Below are 21,243 nucleotides of genomic sequence, written 5' to 3'. Positions count from 1 at the left end.
CTCAAATAAAAAACCGGCCAAGTGCGAGTCAGACTTCCGTACCACGGGCTACTCGGGTATTTTTACCGACATTTTGCTCGATACATTAAAAACTATGTATTATGCATAAAAATAAAAATAAACCTGTTTTAGAATGTACATCTAATTGAATTAAAATATTTTGAATTTGAATTTGAACAGGTAAAGCCCTTTCATATGATACCCTACTTGGTATAGTTATCTTACTTTGAAAATTGAAAATACTAATTAAAATTATTTGTTCATGAACACAATTAAATATTTTTTGTGATGTAACCACAAAACACGGGTTTCAGATTTTCCCTTTACTTGTACTATAAGACCTACCTACCTGTCAAATTATATGATTCTAGGTCAACGGGAAGTACCTACCTACTGTACAGGTTTTCTTGACAGACACGTCAGAACACGTCAGAAAGACAGACAGACAGACAACAAAGTTATCCTTATAGGATAGGATAGGGTTCCGTTTTCCTTTTGAACCCTAAAAAGTCGCGGGCATCATTTATTAGGTCTTCATCACTATGCTCTAGCATCGTTTTTGGCATCAGATAGTGTTACGATAAATTATGGTAAGTAATAGTACCTACCGACTGTAATAAATAGACCGATATCGATAAAAACTGTGGTACGTATCTACAAAGATAAGCACCGCGCCCCTACACAATGTCCTACCGCCTGTCGACTCCTGCCACCGTTCACTACAATTGACTGCCTCGTTGGTTTAGTGGTTAGCATGTTTGACTGCAGATGTCGGGTTCTTGGGTTTGATTCCCGAGTCGGGCCAAAAATAGTTAGGTATTGGATTTTTCTGCTAAGAAATTCTTAAAGAGCGCACTTTGACTTTGCTTAGACTTAAGTTTTAGTTGAAACGAGACAGATTTATGCCAGCGATATAACGCTGTCTCGTTTTAACAGTGTCTGAGCAAAGTCTAAAGTGAGCTCAGATATAGATCCCAGCCTTAGTACTAGCCCGGAAGGAAGTTGCTGGTATTTTTCCCCCATACGTAAAGCCATCGTTCTTGCGCTTGATATCTCTCCTGTCGTGTCGGATTTCTGTTCTATCAGGCTATAAGAGTGAGGGAATATAGAGTGCACCTGTGTTTGCGCAGACACTTGTGCTCTATAATATTTCCCGCGCAGTTGGCTAACCTCTTTAGAGATTGCACAGACACTGCAAAATTCACTTATACCTATTAAAATGCTTTTCCAGTGAAAAAAATTGTCTCCACGATGGTCTTTGTGCCTTTCGTCAAATTCTGTTCAGTGGCTAGGCCGTGAAGAGATAATAGGCAGACAGACATACAGACAGATAAACTTCCGCAATTATAATTTTATTTTATAGTAAGTATGGGTGTTTTTGCATCTCTTCAACCATTTTTAGACGTTAGCCTATTTTTGTAAATATGTATCTCAAAAAATAATTTACAGTCATGTTATTTCATATGATAAAATGTAAACTCATAGTTACCTACTCAGTCATAGCACGCGACCAATTTCCATAACTACACGACAAAGTTATTTCACCTACATTAAAATTCTAAATATGCCCCTAAAAAAAAAAAAAGATTACCATCTATCACAAAAAATGCTAACTCAAACATAAATTTGCTTATTTTAACCATTTAGAATTTTTAAAACATTCTATCACCCCTTCACATCGAACCCTTACGTGTCTAATAAGCATAGCGCGTTTGACAGCTGCACGCGCCGCCATATTGCGTGACGTCATATCGATTTTTTTTACCGATATCGATCGCACACCTGCATGGCTCGTGCCACACTATCTTCCGGGTTCAATGACCTTAGATCTTTGCAAACCCCACTTTCGAACATATGGTTTTAAAAAACTTTGCAGGATACCAGACTTGTAAGGTTTCGTAGATTGAAAAGTTGAAAACTATAGTGTAAAGTGAAATTCTACAAATATTTAGGGTCATTTTTTAGGTAGGTTTATCCGCATGCTTTATAATTTTGTCAAAACTGTCTGTCCATCTGTTTGTTTGCCACATCCATTTTATAATGGTAAATTTTTATAATGGTTTTAATTTTTAGGGCTCCGTACCTCAAAAGGAAAAACGGAACCCTTATAGGATCACTTTGTTGTCTGTCTGTCTGTCTATCTGTCCGTCCGTCGTGTCTGTTAAGAAAACCTATAGGGTAGGTACTTCCCGTTGACCTAGAAATCCTAGAATCATGAAATTTGGCAGGTAGTTAGGTCTTAAAGCGTAAGTACAGTAATAAATCTGAAAACCGTGAATTTGTGGTTACATCATTTAAAAAAAATGTGTTCCAATTTTCAAAGTATGGTAACTTTACCAAGTGGGGTATCATATGAAAGGGCTTTTCCTGTACATTCTAAAACAGATTTTTATTTATTTTCATGCACAATATTTATTTATCGTGCAAAATGTTGGGAAAAATACCCGAGTACGGAACCCTACTAACCTTTCTAAGTTCTACTTAAATCAAATAGGTAATTAGTAAGTACAAGTGTTACTTACCTAATTAAAAGTTGTTGAGACTCAATTTTTTTGATTTAATCTACTTAGTTTAATATTTTTAGAATAAGGTAAGTAAGGTAAGGTAAGTTTATTTAGGTAAGTAGCTAATCTTCCTACGGTAGGTAGGTCTAGGTAGGCTATCAGGGCGGAGTAGATACCTATACCAGGCTATCCGAGATGAGTACTTATTACAAAATGTTTTGTTTTAACTTTTAACGGAAAACGTTTAATATTTGTCGTATGGTAAATATTATAATACCTATCCATCGATTAAATTAAAATTTAAGACATATGTTTTGTACCTACCTACTAGATGCCCGCGACTTCTTCCGCGAGGATTTGGGTTTTGAAAATTCCCGCGGGAACTCGTTGATTTTCCGAGACAAAAAGTAGCCTATGTCTATCCCTGGGATGCAAGCTATCTCTCTACACGTCAAAATCGGCTTAGCAGATGTGCCGTGAAAAGGTAATGACTTTGTAGCAGACAGACAGGCATACAGACACACTCGCATTTTATAACATTAGTGGGCAAGTATATATGTATAAGAATATTAAAAGTTAAATCTTACCAAATTAATATTAGGACTACTTTCGTTTTCTATATTTTCAGTAGCATTGTCTTCATTTTCAATTGAAACCTGTATTTTTCTCCCATTTATATAAACATTCAATATTATATCCGACATGACGCGCAAAAATATCGAAAATTGATAAAATCGAGCGAATCGGAAATTCTCATTCGGCCCTCTGCAGACCCGTTGCTATGACAACGAGCCCCGAATGAATAGAACCCTCCAAAGTAATCCCATCTCATTCTCCCATATAGACAAATTGTATGTTAGAAAGAGATGGGTATGTTTTAGCGTTTCGTTTGCAACAGAACATGCCCTAGCAAAATCGATATCGCACAAGGCTAGGCGTCGATTATCCGGTCTATTCAATGTCAAAGTCGCAACGTGGTAAATGAAGTTTTCCTTCAAGGAAAATTATCTTTTAAGTCATAGTAATATACGGTTGATTTTACATTAACAAGTGGTGTTGGTAGAGCTTTTGCTTGTTCAAAGTTAAGTTTAGTAGGCCCACCGCATGACATCGACTATTGATTTTCGCGATCGTAACCGAGTGGGAACTTCGATTTATTGAACAATTTCCGAACGAACCTCATTGCGTTCTATTTTTAAACGTAGGTTATTTTTTAATTAAAAATGTGGCCTTTGAAATTTTATATGGGTTTTTAATAGGGTAAAGAATAATGATATGTCTCCTTTTTTAACCCCCGACCCAAAAAGAGGGGTGTTATAAGTTTGACGTGTGTATCTGTGTATCTGTGTGTCTGTGTATCTGTGTATCTGTCTGTGGCATCGTAGAGCCTAAACGAATGAACCGATTTTAATTTACTTTTTTTTGTTTGAAAGGTGGCTTGATCGAGAGTGTTCTTAGCTATAATCCAAAAAAATTGGTTCAGCCGTTTAAAAGTTATCAGCTATTTTCTAGTTTTCTTGTAGAAAAGAAGGTTAGATAACCCTTAGGTTCATAATATTCAAGTGTCAATTGACAAATGTCAAGCTGTCAAGATGGACGTTGCCTAGATATACATAATTATTTATATGAAAATGATTTGTCGGGGGTGTTGAAAATTTTTAATTTACACTTGTTGGTTCCTAACATGTGGCCGATGTACCTACTTACTTAATATTTTTATGTACCCTTACTTAAATGCTTACAGGATTTAGGTTGAAAACTTGGTACAAACCTTTTGATTCATACTGATTAACCTAGGTACATATTGTACCGTCCTTTGTCCTAAGTCAGAAATCGAACCAGAATATTGCAATAGGTAGATTAAAAGTACCTAGTCCAGGTCTTCGGATTTTAGGGTTCCGTACCTCATACTCAAAGGAACCCTTATAGGAAGGATCATTTTGATGTCTGTCTGTCTGTCGTGTATGTCAACACCCGTTAAAGGAGTTAAAGCCTATCCCTATCCTACTTATGAAAGGCAGGTAGCAATGTTCTAAGCATAAGTAAAAGGAAAAATCCGAAAACCGTGAACTTGTGGTAACATCATACTTCACACTAATATTATAAAGACAAAAGTTTGTGTGTGTGTGTGTGTGTGTGTGTGTGTGTGTGTGTGTGTGTTTGTTACTCCTTCACGCAAAAACTACTAGACGGATTTGGCTGAAATTTTGAACAGAGATAGATAATATCCTGGATTAGCACATAGGCTACTTTTTATCCCGGAAAATCAAAGAGTTCCCACGGGATGTCGAAAAACCTAAATCCATGCGGGCGAAGTCACGGGCACTGGCTAGTCAAAAATAAAAATGTCATTTCTTGTACGATGGTACGGAACCTTTCCTGTGCAACTCCGACTCGCACTTGAACGGTTTTTATTTCTAAATTAGGTACCTAACTACATTAAGACCTTATATGATATTAATTTATTATTATGATGATACCTCCTACTTCGTTTGCGTAAACTTAGGTTTTCTTAAACATACTTACCTACTTACCTAGCTTCCCACCTAATCCACGCAGATGATGTCACGGGTCTCAGTTCTCAATTACCATCACATGAAAACTATTTGATTTTGCTGGATAAAAACAGTATTGTCTATAGGTAGGTATCCTAAAAAAATCCTGTCAATCCATTTTTGTTACGTTGCCGTGTGATTGAAGGACAAACCGACGAACAAACACTAACTTACAATAACAAATAATTACTTATTTGTTATTAACGATGCTTATTAACGATGTTTGGTAGCGATTTTCCCCGTACAAGAAGGTTGCGAACGGGACCCTATAACTAAGCCTCCATTGTCCGTCCGTAAGTCTGTCTGTCAGCGGGTTGTATCTCGTGAACCGTAATAGTAGAGAGTTGAATTCACAGAATGTGTATTTCTGTTGCCGCTATAACAATAAATAATAAAAATTTCAAAATGGCTGCCATGAAAATTAAAAAAAAAGTGTTATTTCTCGTATGATGGTACAGAACCATTCGTGTGCGAGTCCGACTCGTATTTGACCGATTTTTGATGATCGCAGTGTATAGATTTTCAAAGTAAGATAACTATAGCAAAAGGTGTATCATATTATGAAAGGGCTTTAGGTTCTTGTATATTCTAAAACAGATTTTTACTTACTTTTATTCTTCACTAGCTGATACCCGCGACTTCGTTCGCGTGGATGTAGGTTTTTTAAAATTCCCGTGGGAACTCTTTGATTTTCCGGGATAAAAAGTAACCTATGTGCTAATCCAGGGTATAATCTATCTCCATTTTAAATTTCAGCCCAATCCGTCCTGTAGTTTTTGCGTGAAGGAGTAACAAACATACACACACACACACACACACACATACAAACTTTCACCTTTATAATATTAGTGTGATAGTTTTTGAATTATCGTGCGCAAATGTCGAAAAAAGTACCTACCCGAGTACGGAACCCTCGTTGCACGAGTTTGACTCGCACTTGGCCGGTTCTTCATTGAGTAAACTGTTGTTTGATTCGATTCCCGGCAGGGGTTTGGAATTTCTAAATCTCTGGTATAGTCTTGGTGGGAGGCTTCGGCCGTGGTCAGTTTTCACGCGGCGCGGCAAAACCATGCCGCCAAGCGATTTAGCGTACCATTACAATGCCGTGTATAAGTATATATATGCCGTGTAAAGGTATATAAGTTTAGTAAAAACTGCTATACCCCTTCCAGATTAGTCCGCTTCCATCTTAGACCGCATCATCACTTACCACCAGGTGAGATTGCAGTCAAGGGCTAACTTGTATCAGAATAAAAATAAAAAAAACATGAAATAAATAAATATCGATTTAGATATTTTTTTTTACTAAGCCCTAATTCGCACGAGCGTTAAAAAACCGTTGCGTTAAAACCCGGCGTTGCGCTGAAAATGCAACGTGCGCGTTAAAAAAGCGTTAACGTGTGAACAGATACTTGGAAATGCATTTGTTCTATTTGAACGCTTTTTTAACGGACGTTAACAGGGCTCTCTCCGTCACTTACTCCATACAATCGTAGTTCCAATTTCATTTGAATATTAAGCAACCTAAGTCCATGAAATTTTGCAGACATATTCTAGAAACTAATATCTGTGCCTGTGGTGTTTTAGATTTTTCTAAAAATATGTAGTTTCAAAATTACAGGAGCTCAAAGAGTTGTATGTGAATTTTAAGGCCGCGTAACTTTGAAACCGAATATTTTAACAGAAATCTGGAAAACCACAGGCATAGATATTAGTTTCTAGAATATGTCTGCAAAATTTCATGGACTTTGGTTGCTTAATATTCAAATGAAATTGGAACTACGTTTGTATGGAGTGAGTGATGGAGAGACCCCTCTTAAAAAAGCTCCCGTGCGAATGAGGCCTAAAGGAAGATAAAATAAAAGTCAACTGTTGTTTGTTTCATTGTATTGCATCAACTGTAACACTTTCAGTTTTCATCGTTATTGAGCAAAGTTTACCTACATTATTATAGTTGCCCATAATTTCACACGAAATCGTTTCACTTTTGGGCAAAAAGAATAGAATAGAAGAATATACTTTACAAGAATAAACTTTTACAAGTGCTTTTGAATCGGCAAAATAATCTACCACTGTTTATATTATATTGTGCTTATTAATTTTTGCAGACTATCATTTCTTTGTTTTTATTTTATACTTACTAAATTTAAAAAAAAGGCTAGAAAATATAAGAGCCGTAGGTATAGCAATTTAAAAAAACAAAATAAAATCTTGTAAAAATAACTTTGGTTTTTAATTAATTTCATTGCTTCTTAAACTATAAAAAAACACTATTTTTTATTAATAATAATTAAAACTTATTTAAAAACGATAAAAATCTTTGTGCGTAAAATATCTTATTTTAATAAAAAAATTGTGTGAAACGAAGCGCAATACGCGGTAACTTTGTAATGCAGTAGCAATAGGTAGTGTTTTTCGTAATGTGCGTTTTTTTTTCGTAGAGTTTCAAAATTTTAAAGTATTAGCAATGAGTGTTTTAATGGCTTAATTTTTATTTTATTTTTAATTTTTGTTAATTATTTAAGATTTATGTTGAAAAACTCACTTTTATAATTCTTGTAATATAAATTTTTATAAAAATGTTCGTTAAAAAGTTGTATGACAAATTATAGAGTCATTACTCATTACTACCAATGGACTTAGATTGACTAGAGCTTTTATCTAAGCGCTTTTTTGAATATTGAGTTGAATAACCTTGAGTAATTAAATTTTTCACAAGTTTTTCTTTGGTATATCGTCATTAGTAATTTTTTTGAAGAAGCTTGAAGTGAAACTATTTCGCGTCAAACGCGGGCATAACAACGCATGCTATGTCAAATGCTCCAACCCCTCGTGACAATACATACACGGCACTCGAGTGCCGATCATATTTTATTTAAGCTTTAAGCACCAATTTTCTTTATAACAAGTCGTTCGAAATAATTAAACGACTAAAATTCTATAAATATCTTACTATGTATAGGTTAAAAATACATGTTATAACATTTTTACAAGTCTATCTTTAGTTTAATATTCGCTTGTAAACCAAGTGCCACATTCTATGTTTATTATTTATAATTCTCAGTTATCATTTTTACACTTTAGTTTTCTTTATAAAGGTCAAATATGGCATTTGATTTACACAGGCACAGTTTTAAACACAAATTTAAAAAAAAATTTAAAAAACTATAGAAAAAATGTAAAATAGGGAAAGGACAAACATTGTAACTCTTAATTGTGTACTACAGTTTAATTAAACAAATAGAAAATTATATAAATACACTCCGGAAGATATTTACAGACAATATGATCATGGACACAATCAAATACACTAAAAATTAATTAATAAATTCGCTAAACAATTTATAATTGCACATCGGATTCGATGAACTAAAAATTCGTACCTAAGAGTATTTTTCTATTGGTTAATAATTATTTTTACAATTATATTTTAGTTACGTATGTTATTTTAATTAAAAATCCAAAGAAAAAACTTAATAGTAAGACGGATTTTTGTTACTTTATTCATAAATACGTAATATTTTGAACTGAAATCAAAAACTAGACATTTATTAAGTGGATACAGAATATAATATGTGATTTCAATTATCAATCGATAATTTTAATAAGCTTTGCCAAAATTCAGGGGATCATATCTACAAATTTTTCAAAAATAAAAAGCGAGCCTAATCGAAACGTTGCGTAGATTAAGATATACATGTCAGTAAAGTAGATAATAGGTACGTAAGTGGGTATAATGTAGGTAAGTACTAAAATTATAGAATATATTAGAAGTATTTATATGTCAGCGAAACTACGCATCGAAGCTTTACAATAATCGTACAATAATTATTAGATGAGGGTTAAAGTTGTTCTCTGGATTTGAAATCAACTTCCAGACTGCTGGGTTTACAGTATTCATAGTTAGAATTAGAGAAAGTACATATTTTAAAGGAGTACACCAAACAGTAGAATTAGGAGACACGTAAAATGAACTGCCCTTTATAGGTATTATATAATCCAAAATTATTTAACTAAATTTTATTTCAATTTTTCATATGAAATCAGCTGGTTTTGGTATACACAAAATCGATAAGAGATCCATATACAAGCCTTCGCATAAAATAAATTAACAATGAAGTTACGAGGACAAGGCTTCCAAAATAACAATAATCATTTATTTCTAGTTAGCACGTTGTATAGAACGCATCATAAATATACAATATTGTTGTATCTAAGGCACATAATGTTTAGGCTTCAATTATTACTCCATATCGTAACAATGGTGCTAATCAAATGTTCGAACAAATTAACCTTGCGACAAACACATATAATAGCACTTTTAGTCCCAAAAATAGAATTAATTAATAATATGATAAGAGGTAGCAATCCTTCTGATAGGCTCACACTCTTCTACATCTGGGTAGAATACAAAAGTAAAATAAGTTCAGCCAATAACAATGATCGCAAAAATATTAAGTACTTTTGGAATCACTTTATAGATCTATCAATTTTTGCAGAACAAGACTATTGTATTTAGTGAAGAGTAGGTATCCGAATGATCCCTTTTAAAATATTGCAAGAATTGTGCAAGAATCGTAGTTCTTGTACGTTATTACTTATTAGCTATACTTTTTATATGGTGTTTGTCGCAAGAGCATCAACTATTGCAAAGCTAGTAATAAAAATACTACTGAATCTACTGACGCTGTCAATAAAAATCCTTTCACCTCTCATCATTCAACTACAGTTACAGTTTTCAAGATTGTTATAATTATTATAACAAATGCATTTCATACAACATGTCTCTTCCTGTTTACAATAATGTAATAACCTTTTCCTTACAGCACTAGCCGTGCAATGCCAATCATACAAAACGACTATTTCAATATAAGACACGTCCAGAATGAACAATTTAATCACAGTCTAGAATTTTCTGCACCAATGAGCTTCTAAATTCGTCACCAATATTGCCGTCGTTACAAAGTTAATTCATTCGATTTTATAATACGACAAAACCGTGTTGGTAATCCGAATGTATTCAAAAGCCTTAAGTGACTTCACTATTTAATTTTTCTGTATTATAATCTCTAATAGTGTCTATAGCTAGCAATTGACTAAATTCTCGCCTTCTGCCTAGACGTACTATATTAGCTGTAATATTATATCTCTATAGTTTTTCTGTGAAATAGCTATGTATTGTACGAAACCGCTTCTCTGTATTTATATCAAATTTATTTCCGTTCCGGCGTACTAATAGTTAATTACTACTTAATAGAAAAAATATCGCGAGTCGACCTTTACATTATTGGATTCATCTACTTCAGTACCAATTTCTAGCTTCACTAAAGCCGATTTTTTATTATTATTATTATATTTTTTTTAATTTATTGCTTGTCATTTATTGCTACGTTACCTAAATCTAGATTCTAATTAAGTTTTATTATTAGGGCAAATGAATTTATTTTCAAAATCAAAAGATTCCTAGTTTTCTTAATGAAATTATTAATGGCACCAAAATTTTTATAATTGTTAAAAATTATATTTTTATACCTGTTATTATTATTATAATTGTTAAAAATTAACGTGTCCATGATTGACCATACGAATTAATCTGACTTAGGACTTAGATGAACCCTTTTTTAATATTTTATAATAAAATCAGTAACTCTGTGATCGCTTTTTACTTCGTGCTATATCCAACAGCTGTGTATTTGATCCTCCTGATTCTTAACGAAATTGAATTCGTAACGTAACGAGCTAAATGCATTTTTACGTCAAATTTGACCTCCCTATATGCAAGAAATGTCAAATTCAACGTTTTGAGTTCAGTGACATAACGACCTCTTTATAGCTAGGTAGTACGCTTTAGACGAGTCATTCCAAACAAAATTTGCGGGCAGTAACTCGTTTTGCTTACAAATTGATGTTTAGTGACATACCAATTTTGACAGCTTCATAGAACAATATTTTTGTTTGAAATTATTCTTCTACAGGTAGGTAATTCAGTTCAATGCAGTGACAAGTATACGTAATGTTTTCAATGCCCAAGAGAATAAAAGCGCTAAAATTACTCAGGGTTAGGTGTAATTTTTTATGCAGACAAAATAACTCGTGTTACGTTTTAAACGTGAAAACATAAGACCAAGAGTCTGATAGCTCCACCGTTTAATGTAATTAAATGGATTTCAATCGGATTATGAGAATCAGTTTTACTAAAATCAACCTCAGCGTACTGTACTTATACATCTAAGTCTATTAAAAATCGTGTATATATATTTGGATCTCGTTAATTGTAATTTGGCCACAAATTTAGTTAACACCCCTTACTAATAAACGTAAGGGGTTTTAATAAATGTAAATATACTTTATTTTAAGTACAATAAATTTACATTGTAACTCTAATGACTAGCTTTTCACGTATGGCCACGGGATTGTATTAAAAAAACGATATAGATCGACAAAAAATTGCAATAATTTTTTCAGTAATGGGTTTTTTCACGCCTCTTTGGCTCCAAAATATTCAAAATATCGTTATAATGAGTCCACGGCACATATATAAGTGGATGGATTTTCGAAAAGGAAAACCTACAATTTAATTGTCCCTATTATGTAAGTTATATACGATTTTATAAAAGGCACCTATAAAATGTCCCACGACAAACTGTCGAACTACTTTTATCAACTATTATTGCTTTCGATTCGAATTTTCATAATTGACAAATTGAGGCAATCTTTTTTTGATACTTACTATGTTCAAATACTGCAGAGCTTCTACTCGCTATGACATTCAAATCGTATAATGACGTCAAATTTAACAATAATAATTCGTGTATGAATAGATGTCAAGATTGAGGTCACACTCACAACATCCATTTTACGCATTAATACCATTTGAACGTCATAAAGACTCAAGACCAGGACAAAAACTGAAAGCGAAAAATGAAAACAGGTGTTATTATTTAGGTTTTATGTTCTTTGTATTGCAAAGCAGCTTTAGTAATTATATTGTTTTTGTATATTTTGCAAATTTTATTGAAATTTCGGATCGAAAATACAGCAATAATGTCGATTAGCACTTGGCCACTAATTATACAACTAAACTAATCTCATAAGCAAGGCTCGTCTTTCTTAAATATTCGTTCAATAAGTTAAAAAAAAATCTCCGTAAAGTATTTACGCTTAATCTATTTTTTTTTTCAATACAAAACTCACAACAACGAAACAAAAAACAACTTATAATATCACACTTTCGTCAATCGAAACATGTTTTTAAATCTAGTAACTGGAAGCATTTGTTTTCATAAACCGCTTTTCCTAACTGCCTTATAGGTCAGCAAAAGAATAATCTCATAAGCTGCATAATTATTATCATTAATTATTAACTTTATTTCACTAAATTACTGGAAGGCTTGATCAATATCATACTTGGTTTATATTCTATAAAAATATTAGAATATACTTAGTTGTTTTTTTTTTGTTTAATTATTTTCCGTATTTCAGATTTTTACATAAATATCCATTGGAGTATTGCTTTCCGTTATCCACTACATGATAAATAAGAAAAAACAAACATATTAACCAACAGTATCGATTACATTTCAAATTTAATATAGTAAAAACAATTTACTGTAAGACATCATTTCAATGTCACCACGTACGTCACTGTGCTTAACTGACACTGACGGTTAATATGGCGCGAATTTTAAACTTAGAAAATTCAACTACAACCTTCTCAGAGTCCAATCCAGTCCAAATTTCAACAACAATATTTACACACCACGTTTCACTTAAAAAAAAGAACTAGAACAAACCAGACTGGGTCTTGATTCTGTATGACATTAAAAACTAAAAAAACGCGCGAAATGCGTTTTTTAACGTAAATTCTCACACTCCTCACAATATGCGTCGACAAGTCTTTTAAGTCCCTTTAGTTTACAATTGTGAATTGTGAATTTTAATGTCATAACAAAAAAAGCTGACCACAATTCACAGCTCACGCCAAAGACAACGCAAGTTTCGTGCTGCAAGAATAAATTCGCCGTGCCATCTGCATTTCTTTGACAGATCCCATACTGTTGTTATACAGGTATGTACTATGTACCTAATAATTGAATCGGTCATTTCAAAAACCACATACTTAAGTCTAGTTTTTCTCAAACATACATATAGTTCAGTGATACTCAAAGGTAGACAGACGTATATACTGGTTAAAAGTAAAAACCACCTTCGTGTAGGTGCGTCAGTACATTCCTTATAAAATTCAAACACTACATTCAGCCCAAAAAAGTCCTTCTAAATTCTTTTAGGTACTTTTGAATGAAATGGTTTTTAGTGATTCCTAAAAAATTTTAATTGAGTGACTTATGCGGTTTTTAAGATATCGATTCATTTACATGATTAGCATTTTTACAAATAAAATGCGTTGTATTCGTCGCAAGCTTATGTGGTCAGCTTAACAGCCCAGATTTGTGTATTTAATTAGGTTAAAAATGTCCAAATTATTGTCAAACGAAAACGTTTTATTTTATTTGAATTTCGAATGCACTCAAATTTCAAACAGTCCGATGTGTCACCGGGCGCCAATGGGGGAGCGGCGCAGGGGTCCACCTGAGCACAGTCGCGTTCGAACCGTCGGCTGGATCGGACGCATTGTGCAGTATGGATCACGGCGAGCGCAAGTCTGGAGCCGGTTTGTCTGGTGCGATGTCTTCGGACGTGTCCACCACGACGGATTGGACGCTGGTGCCCGTGTCCATCGCCGTGGTGTCCGATGTTATGACGTTCGATTGGAAAAAGCGTTCTGGAATGTAAAAGACTTCGAGAGTATGATTATTCCATACATTTGAGAGGAAAACGTATTGTACTATGAAATAATGACCATTTTCTAAACTGTCAATGTCAAGTGGGTAAATATCAAGTACATTCACCTATGAGAGATAATATGAGTTATATTAATAATTTTCGAAAGTTTCGCATAATTGACACCAGAGGATAAAATTTTTGGGTATATACATCATACATGCATTTGTGAAAGAATTATGAATTTATTTAGAAAATATAAAACCTCGAACATTCGAGAAGAGCTGAGTTTTTTGCTGGTTCTTCTCGGTAGGAAATGCATTCTAAACCAGTGGTAGATGATTTTGATGATTCAAAAGTACTTGTAAAAGTCTAATAGAATAAAAATATTTTGAATTTGAATTAAATAGTTGATGTGTAAAAAATTACCATCGTCCAGCAGCTCGACGTGGTTGGGTCCGCCGGGCGCCGTCATTATGTTGAACTCCTCTTCTAACGTGGGGAATGGCGCGTTCCATCTGAAAAATACACAAAAAATATTAAAGACAAAATTGCTCAAATAAAATCGTGATAGAAAACTTTTAGTCGGACGTCAATACAAAGTCACTCCGTACGACTAAGGGCAGATTTTTCAATAGTCAAATAACTTTATCTGAGGAATGAATTTGAGGTTTTGACAGTTTATGTACCTATAGAAATCTGTCAAAACGTCAAATTTATTCCTTAGATAAAAGTTATTTAACGACCGAAAAATGGCCCTTAAAGCAAAATTCCGTTTAAAATTCATTTCGAACTCCTTTTTCATGTATGTATGTGAGCCGCATGAATTGAATAATGAAATGAAATAATTTAACTGAATTTCTAATTCAATATTCGGTTTTAGGTCAACGTTCAAATAAAAATTTTGGTTACTCATTTCGTCTAGAAAATCCGTGACAGCAAAAAAGAAAGCAGAGTGACATTAATAGAGTAGAGGGCTCCGTTTTACCATTTCCGGGTAAGGAACCCTAAAAATACATATACATATATCAAAAATCTAATAGGTACAGTGAGGAGTCCTTAAGAAGAGGTTAAAGGAACACCTACTTAGGGACTCCCTAACTGAGTATCATCCTTCATAATTAGTAATTTGTGTTTTTTAACGTGACAACGTCTTATAATTCGATAGAGCCGGCTGCACGCACGAAAAAACATGACACATGCGGCGTTACCTCGCTCTGAGGCGTTCTATGTAAGGCTTGAAGTGCAAGCGAGAGCGCGGAACGAGCGACAAAGAAGCACAATCGGCCTTAGTTGTCACGTTCAACTATCGTCAGTAAACCGACTTTACAGACAACCAATTTTTGTGTTTTCTTTGGTTTTTATAATAATGTGTTCATTTGTGTCTGTTTAGTAAAGTAGGTAGGTTTAAATAAATATTTAGTACAGTTTATTATAAGTATAGATTAAGGTGTATGGATAGTTAAACAATATAGTACTTAGTAAGTTATGTACGTAAAATTAAGAGCGCCACCTCGCCAACAAACTGGCCCACCAGTTTGGTGAGCTACAAAATGAAGAACCATGTAAAATTATTTTGAATAAATAAATAAATTAAAAAAAAAAGAATAAAACGTGCGCGGGGCCACGTTGCATGACACTGCGTTGGTCTTAGTTCAACTGCAAGTTAGTTCTATTTTTACCCCCGTGTTATTTCCGTGTCTCAGAGAGCGCGTTAAATCATCGGTCTCGCTTAGGTAATATCACTAACATCTGAAAATGGTCATTAAATCATAGAGCTCGAAATCTAGCAAGTATTTTTACTTAGGTTACAATGTGCATTCTATATTTAAACTGTCGATAGTAAATAATAATTAATCCAAGCAACGTTGTTAAATTAACCATGCTAACTCTCACTCATTCCTCTGCAATTAAGCGTAAAGCTTCTGCCAGGAGTGGGTACGAAATAGTGCAACAGGTGGGGTTTGAACCGCCGACCTTTCGGAATTCAGTCTGCTCCTCAACTGTTGAGCTATCGATGCTCTATCATTATTTCGAAATTACAGACAGATACTTTAATTTTATTTATTAGTATAGATGTGTACGAATGTGATTAATGGAAATGGGTCACAACCGTCAGCAAAGAGAAATACGCACACAGAGCAAGAGCAAGGTGTTTGAGTTTCTTACCTTGGTGGTGCTCTCGGCGGAGCCCGCGGTGCGTATAATCCTAATCCACCTGGAGGTGAACCACCCCCCACGGGGCCATAACTGAACACCTGGAAAGTGAAGACAAGAACTTATTTACGGCAGTCATCAGAGTGTCCTATTGACGTACTGAGGGGGAACAGAGTGAACTAGACCAAGGAAACTCTCCTAAGTATGATCCTGGATCGACAATTCTGCGAAATATTAGAATAAGGGTAACGTGAAATCAAAGAGATGACATATGGAGGGGAAACACTAAATAAATTCTACTAATTATAATCCTGAATCGACAATTCTGTGAAATATTAGGCTAGCAGCGACGTGAAATTAAGGTCAAATCAAAGAGACAGTCGTTTCATAGCCTACCTGGCGTCAAATGTACTTAGTTAACATTTGACGCCTGCCTGTGTAAGTAAAGGCGCGATGTTATCATAAACCTGTGGCGGAAACGTGCACATTGACAATTGGTCTTGTCCACTAATTAACAGTCACTCAGAGCGCTATGGAGCGAGCTATATTGAGGGTCACTCTCAGGGATAAAATGCTGAACGAGGGAACTCGCAGAAGAACACAAGTGTAAATTAAAAATTTATAACACCCCCGACGATCCAAAGTATTTGAGTTTTCCAAAACATCATTTTCAAATAAATAATTATGTATTTAGGCAACGTCCATCTTGACAGTTTGACATTAATTGTCTATTGACATAATATTATGAACCTAACGGTTGTCTAACCTTCTTTTCTACAAGAAAACTAGAAAAGAGCTGATAACTCTTAAACGGCTGAACCAATTTTTTTAGATTATAGCTAAGAACGCTCTCGATCAAGCCACCTTTCAAACAAAAAAAACTAAATTAAAATCGGTTCATTCGTTTAGGCGCTACGATGCCACAGACAGATACACAGATACACAGATACACAGACACACAGATACACAGATACACACGTCAAACTTATAACACCCCTCTTTTTGGGTCGGGGGTTAAAAAGCGACCGACATAGCTCAAAGGATTAGCAAGCTGAAGTGGCAATAGGTCATGTCTAGATCGCAGAAACGTCGGTGGGAAAGACGTGTTCTGGAGTGAATACCACGTACCGGTAAGCGCAGTCAATAAGATGATCCAACCCGCTGGACCAATGACCTGCAGAAGGTGGCTGGAAGCGAGTGAATGAGGAAGGTGGAGGATTGTTAGGTGGCGCGATCTTGAAAAGGCCTATGTCTAGCAGTGGATGCATACAGACTCTTAACCTCACTTCATGCCCTCGGCAACCTGGGCGGTCCACTCGGCTTCTGGAGCGAGCTTGGATGGCTGGAGTGAAGACGGCGGAGAGGGGCAACGCACGCACAACATACGGAAACTTTAAGTGCGGAAACCGACCCAGAGAGAAAGGAAAGGCTGATGAATTGGATTGGATTAGTCATCAGAATAAAAAAATCAGGCGTCAGGCAAAGTGCGACAGACTCACCTGCTGTGGCTGCGCGTGGAAGTGGTTGAAGTGCGACAGAGGCGGGTGCGGCGGGTGACACTCCCGGTAGTGCGGCGAGCGACGGCGCGGGCTGGCGGGCGGAGACCTCAGCTCCGGAGACGCGGGCGACGCTGAGCCCACGCCCACTCCCACTTCACTCGCTGGGAAAGATACAAAGATCAAAATCAAACTATATTCCACTCCAGGACTCTATAATAAACAATTTTACATAGTCAATGGGCTTTTTTTTTTTTCTTCTCTCGTCTGGCTTTACACTGATTAGCCAATGTCAAATTTGTAGTTATTTAAAATTTAGGAAAACTATATGTATAAGTATGGACTTCGTCTGTGCCGGCGCCCGCCGACACACACGCGGCGCCCCCTTAGAGCGCTTCTCAGTCAGTTCCTCGGTCAGTTCCACCACCAATAAACACCAGCAGGACACAAAAACCGGCCACTTCTACAAAAAAACACTCCAAAAAGTCACAACACGCGCGCCAGCAAACGCCACCACAGACAAAGTCCAATGGGCTTTTTGCATCCGAAATAAACATCTATCTTTAATTTTTCGATAGATTACTTAACAACATTGTTATTTGTCAAAAATTAAGTGGTCTAAATTAGGAACGTTGATCAAAAACGTTTCATGTGAGTAGATTGGATGTCGACATATTAATGATACCAACGTTCACGGGTTTTCGCTTATATTGCAGATAGTGTATAATAATGACGATCAATTTATAGTATTACTAAATCATAACAGGCACCAAATTCATCAAAGAACCTAAAGAAGGTAAAGAAAAACCTACGAGACAAAAACATGTACAAAATAGTTAAAATTGTAGATCCATCAGATGGTTTTAAAATTGTCAATAAACACAAAAGAAAAGAAAATGAAAAAGTCAAATACTTACCAGTAGATCTGATAATGGTGACCGGTCTCGCCATTGGAGGTAAAGGAGGTGGCGGTAACATCGAACTGGTGAAATATGGTGGCTTGGGACTCCGCGATAAACTGTGAACCTGAAAAATATAATTATGAAGATCAATAATACTGAGCTGCTTTGGAAAAAATATCTCATAGATAAGTGAGATAGAAAAATCATTATAAATGTGAAAGAGTGTCTGTCTCTCTGTTTGCTTTTCTGCTAGCAAAGCACAATATGACAATAAATATAAATATGAATATAATATACTGAATAGACATCTTCTACCTATCTCTTATTAAAAAAATAGCTTTTAACGGCCCATTTATTAAACCAATTTTGATTTTTGGTATACAGTTAGCCCACATCCCGGAGACAGACAGGTAGACATTTTAATCCCGGAAAATCAATGAGTTCCTACAGGATTCTTAAAAACATAAACCCGCATGGATGAAGTTGCGAGCGTCATCTAGTTAACTACTTCAAAAATGCACTGCCTGTTGCACTTTGTTTCTCGTGTGCCGTATCATTCACTCATATTAACGCGCTGCCCAGCCAGTAAAGTACGATACTCTTTTTGTGTATTAGATCCTCATCCCAATCGTGCGTTCAGAAACTAGGTTTCAATAATGATATCTTTCTGATGATATGTGTCAAAACTTGGCTCAATTCTGTTTATTCTAGTGGAAACTTTAACTATGGATATTTCGTTTCACCTTTTACAAATTCATGATAACGTAAAATTGATATCAAGCACAAAAAGCTTTGATTTTGAGATACAAAAATTCAAAGCACACAAACAGTTACAAAATCAAATCCAAAGGGGTGTTCCCCAAGGTCGACTTAGCGCTCCCATTTCATTTCTACTTTTCATCAATGACTCGTTCCTTTTAACCTAATATTTTTAAATACCTTTTGGTACATTCTTGAAAATACGTGTTTTTTTAAATATATTACCTGTAATTGCTGAACGTCTGTAGGTGGTTCTTGGCACACGAAGGTGACGAAGTCTCCGAGTGAGTCTTGTGGTGCTCCCTCATATTTCCCACTTGAGTGCTGACTTGTTAGTGCATCTGATGCTGTAATAGACACATTTTACTGAAAACTATTAAAAAAATTGCAGCATATTAATTAGTTAAAGTAGTTAATTATTAAAATTACCAGTAGGGTGCGTGTCCGTGGGAGGGGGTACGTGCTGGTAGAATATCGTGTTGGAGGGCACCAGTGGCGACTGCGCTGCGCTCAGACCTGCTGAGCTGTGGGGAATGCCTGGAAAAACATGTTTACCTGAAAAAAGCTGTCATGTTTCCGCAAACTCATACAAAAAAAGACGGTACAGCATAGTGGTTATGACGTCCCCCCCTTCCCCCAAAAAGGGGGTATATTAGAGGTGCATCCTTTAACTTTTTGGGGTTAGGTGCATTTTAAGCAATTTGAGGATGAAGGAAAACATCGTAAGGAAACCTGCATGCCTGAGAGTTCCCATAATATTCTCAGAGGTATGTGAAGTCTGCCTATCGTCACTTGGCCAGCGTGGAGGATTAAGGACAAACCCTTCTTATTGTGAAAGATGTCCCATACTCAGACGTCATGGGTTAAGACGTAATAAATAAAATTAATGAAGATTAAACTACGCGATCTTAAGCATAAGAAAAAATTAAAAATAAATAATTCACAAGTTATTTTATAAGATACAACAGTATGACCTAACCCAAATAACATTAAAGCAGCATTAAAACAAAACAATCGCAAAGTCACTGACCCACACAATGAACTCAACGCAAACGTAACATTAAATGATTCACCGCGAATCCTGCGCACCTATTTAGTACGGCGTGTACGACACACGCGATGGCAAGTGAATACTAATTGATGCATGCCTAATGACATGCCTGTGACCTGTATGTAATATGGTATTGTTAAACGATATGCAAATTCTCTTACATATCGTAAAATTGCGGATACAAACAAGCCTACAGCTTTAAGATTAACACGATTCGAGTGCCCAAAACAAAGAGTGAAATGTTTTAAGGGTGTATTTATGTGAATTTCTGATTTGAATGTATATATGATATATTATAGAATAGAATAGATTTTTATTCAAATAGACTTTTACAAAATAATTTACCACTGGTTCGGAATGCCGTTCCTACCGAGAAGAACCATCAAGAAACTCGGCGGTTGCTCTTTTCAATTCATACATACATACATAGACTGCTAAAATCTCCCTAACCCTTCTATAACCCTTCTTTTTGGCGTTGTCGCAGTAGGGTAAAAAAAGTGGATACTCACTGAAACACTGTCCAACAAGCATGGCAGAGGGGGTGCCTCGGTCAGTAGGGGGTTCGAAGGCGGGCGGCGCGGGGCTGTTGTAACCGTAATATGTGGACTCTAGTTTAATGCCTCCGCCGGACCCGCCGGGCGATTCCGACCCTGTCTCTTGGAGGATTGAGGCTGGAACATTCGAAAATTCACTGAATACCTTCTAAAATTTCAAAACTAACAGTTGGACACAAACAGCCGAAAAAATCAATCTATCTGTAATCTGCCGATAAGTTACTTACGGCTGAAATTAAAAACCAATCTATCTGTAATGTGTTGATAAGTTGCTCAGCAACGTTGTTTGGTCAAAAATTGAATGGTCCTATTTAAAAAGTAACAATGTTGCTAAGAAACATATTGACAGATTACAGATGGATTAGTTATTAATTTCGGCCGTTAGTAACGTTGTTATTTGTCAAAAAAGACCAATTAATTTTTAAAACACCAATTAATTTTTAAGACTTCATGGACGTCATATTACTTAAAATCAACCTCTATT

At 35.4% G+C, this 21,243-nt stretch overlaps 1 protein-coding gene and 1 long non-coding RNA gene across 11 annotated transcripts in view; one reads left to right on the top strand and one right to left on the bottom strand.

Moving 5' to 3' along the window:
* Positions 1-1,956: 1,956 nt before the first annotated feature.
* LOC123877222 lies at positions 1,957-21,047 on the top strand. Its single transcript, XR_006798532.1, has 3 exons — positions 1,957-1,969; positions 17,099-17,102; positions 20,979-21,047. It is a non-coding gene; the product is annotated as an uncharacterized LOC123877222 (long non-coding RNA).
* The window catches only part of LOC123877201 (nuclear factor 1 B-type), an 81,484-nt gene continuing 67,649 nt past the window's right edge, over positions 7,409-21,243 (bottom strand). For 8 of the 10 annotated variants that reach the window (XM_045923737.1, XM_045923740.1, XM_045923741.1 and 5 more), the window contains 8 exons: positions 20,715-20,876; positions 19,584-19,691; positions 19,380-19,501; positions 18,411-18,519; positions 17,497-17,657; positions 16,010-16,098; positions 14,270-14,358; positions 7,409-13,856 (listed from right to left, as the gene is read on the bottom strand). In XM_045923737.1, the coding sequence (XP_045779693.1) occupies positions 13,705-13,856; positions 14,270-14,358; positions 16,010-16,098; positions 17,497-17,657; positions 18,411-18,519; positions 19,380-19,501; positions 19,584-19,691; positions 20,715-20,876 (992 nt within the window). In that variant the 3' untranslated portion in view covers positions 7,409-13,704. The remainder of the gene's footprint in view (positions 13,857-14,269; positions 14,359-16,009; positions 16,099-17,496; positions 17,658-18,410; positions 18,520-19,379; positions 19,502-19,583; positions 19,692-20,714; positions 20,877-21,243) is intronic. The other 2 variants (XM_045923738.1, XM_045923746.1) reach the window with 1 other exon arrangement.

Source organism: Maniola jurtina, chromosome 23 (assembly GCF_905333055.1).
Source record: "Maniola jurtina chromosome 23, ilManJurt1.1, whole genome shotgun sequence".
NCBI classification, from domain to species: domain Eukaryota; kingdom Metazoa; phylum Arthropoda; class Insecta; order Lepidoptera; family Nymphalidae; genus Maniola; species Maniola jurtina.
The sequence above is the reverse complement of the archived record's forward strand: the minus strand, read 5'-3'. Positions and strand labels throughout refer to the sequence as shown.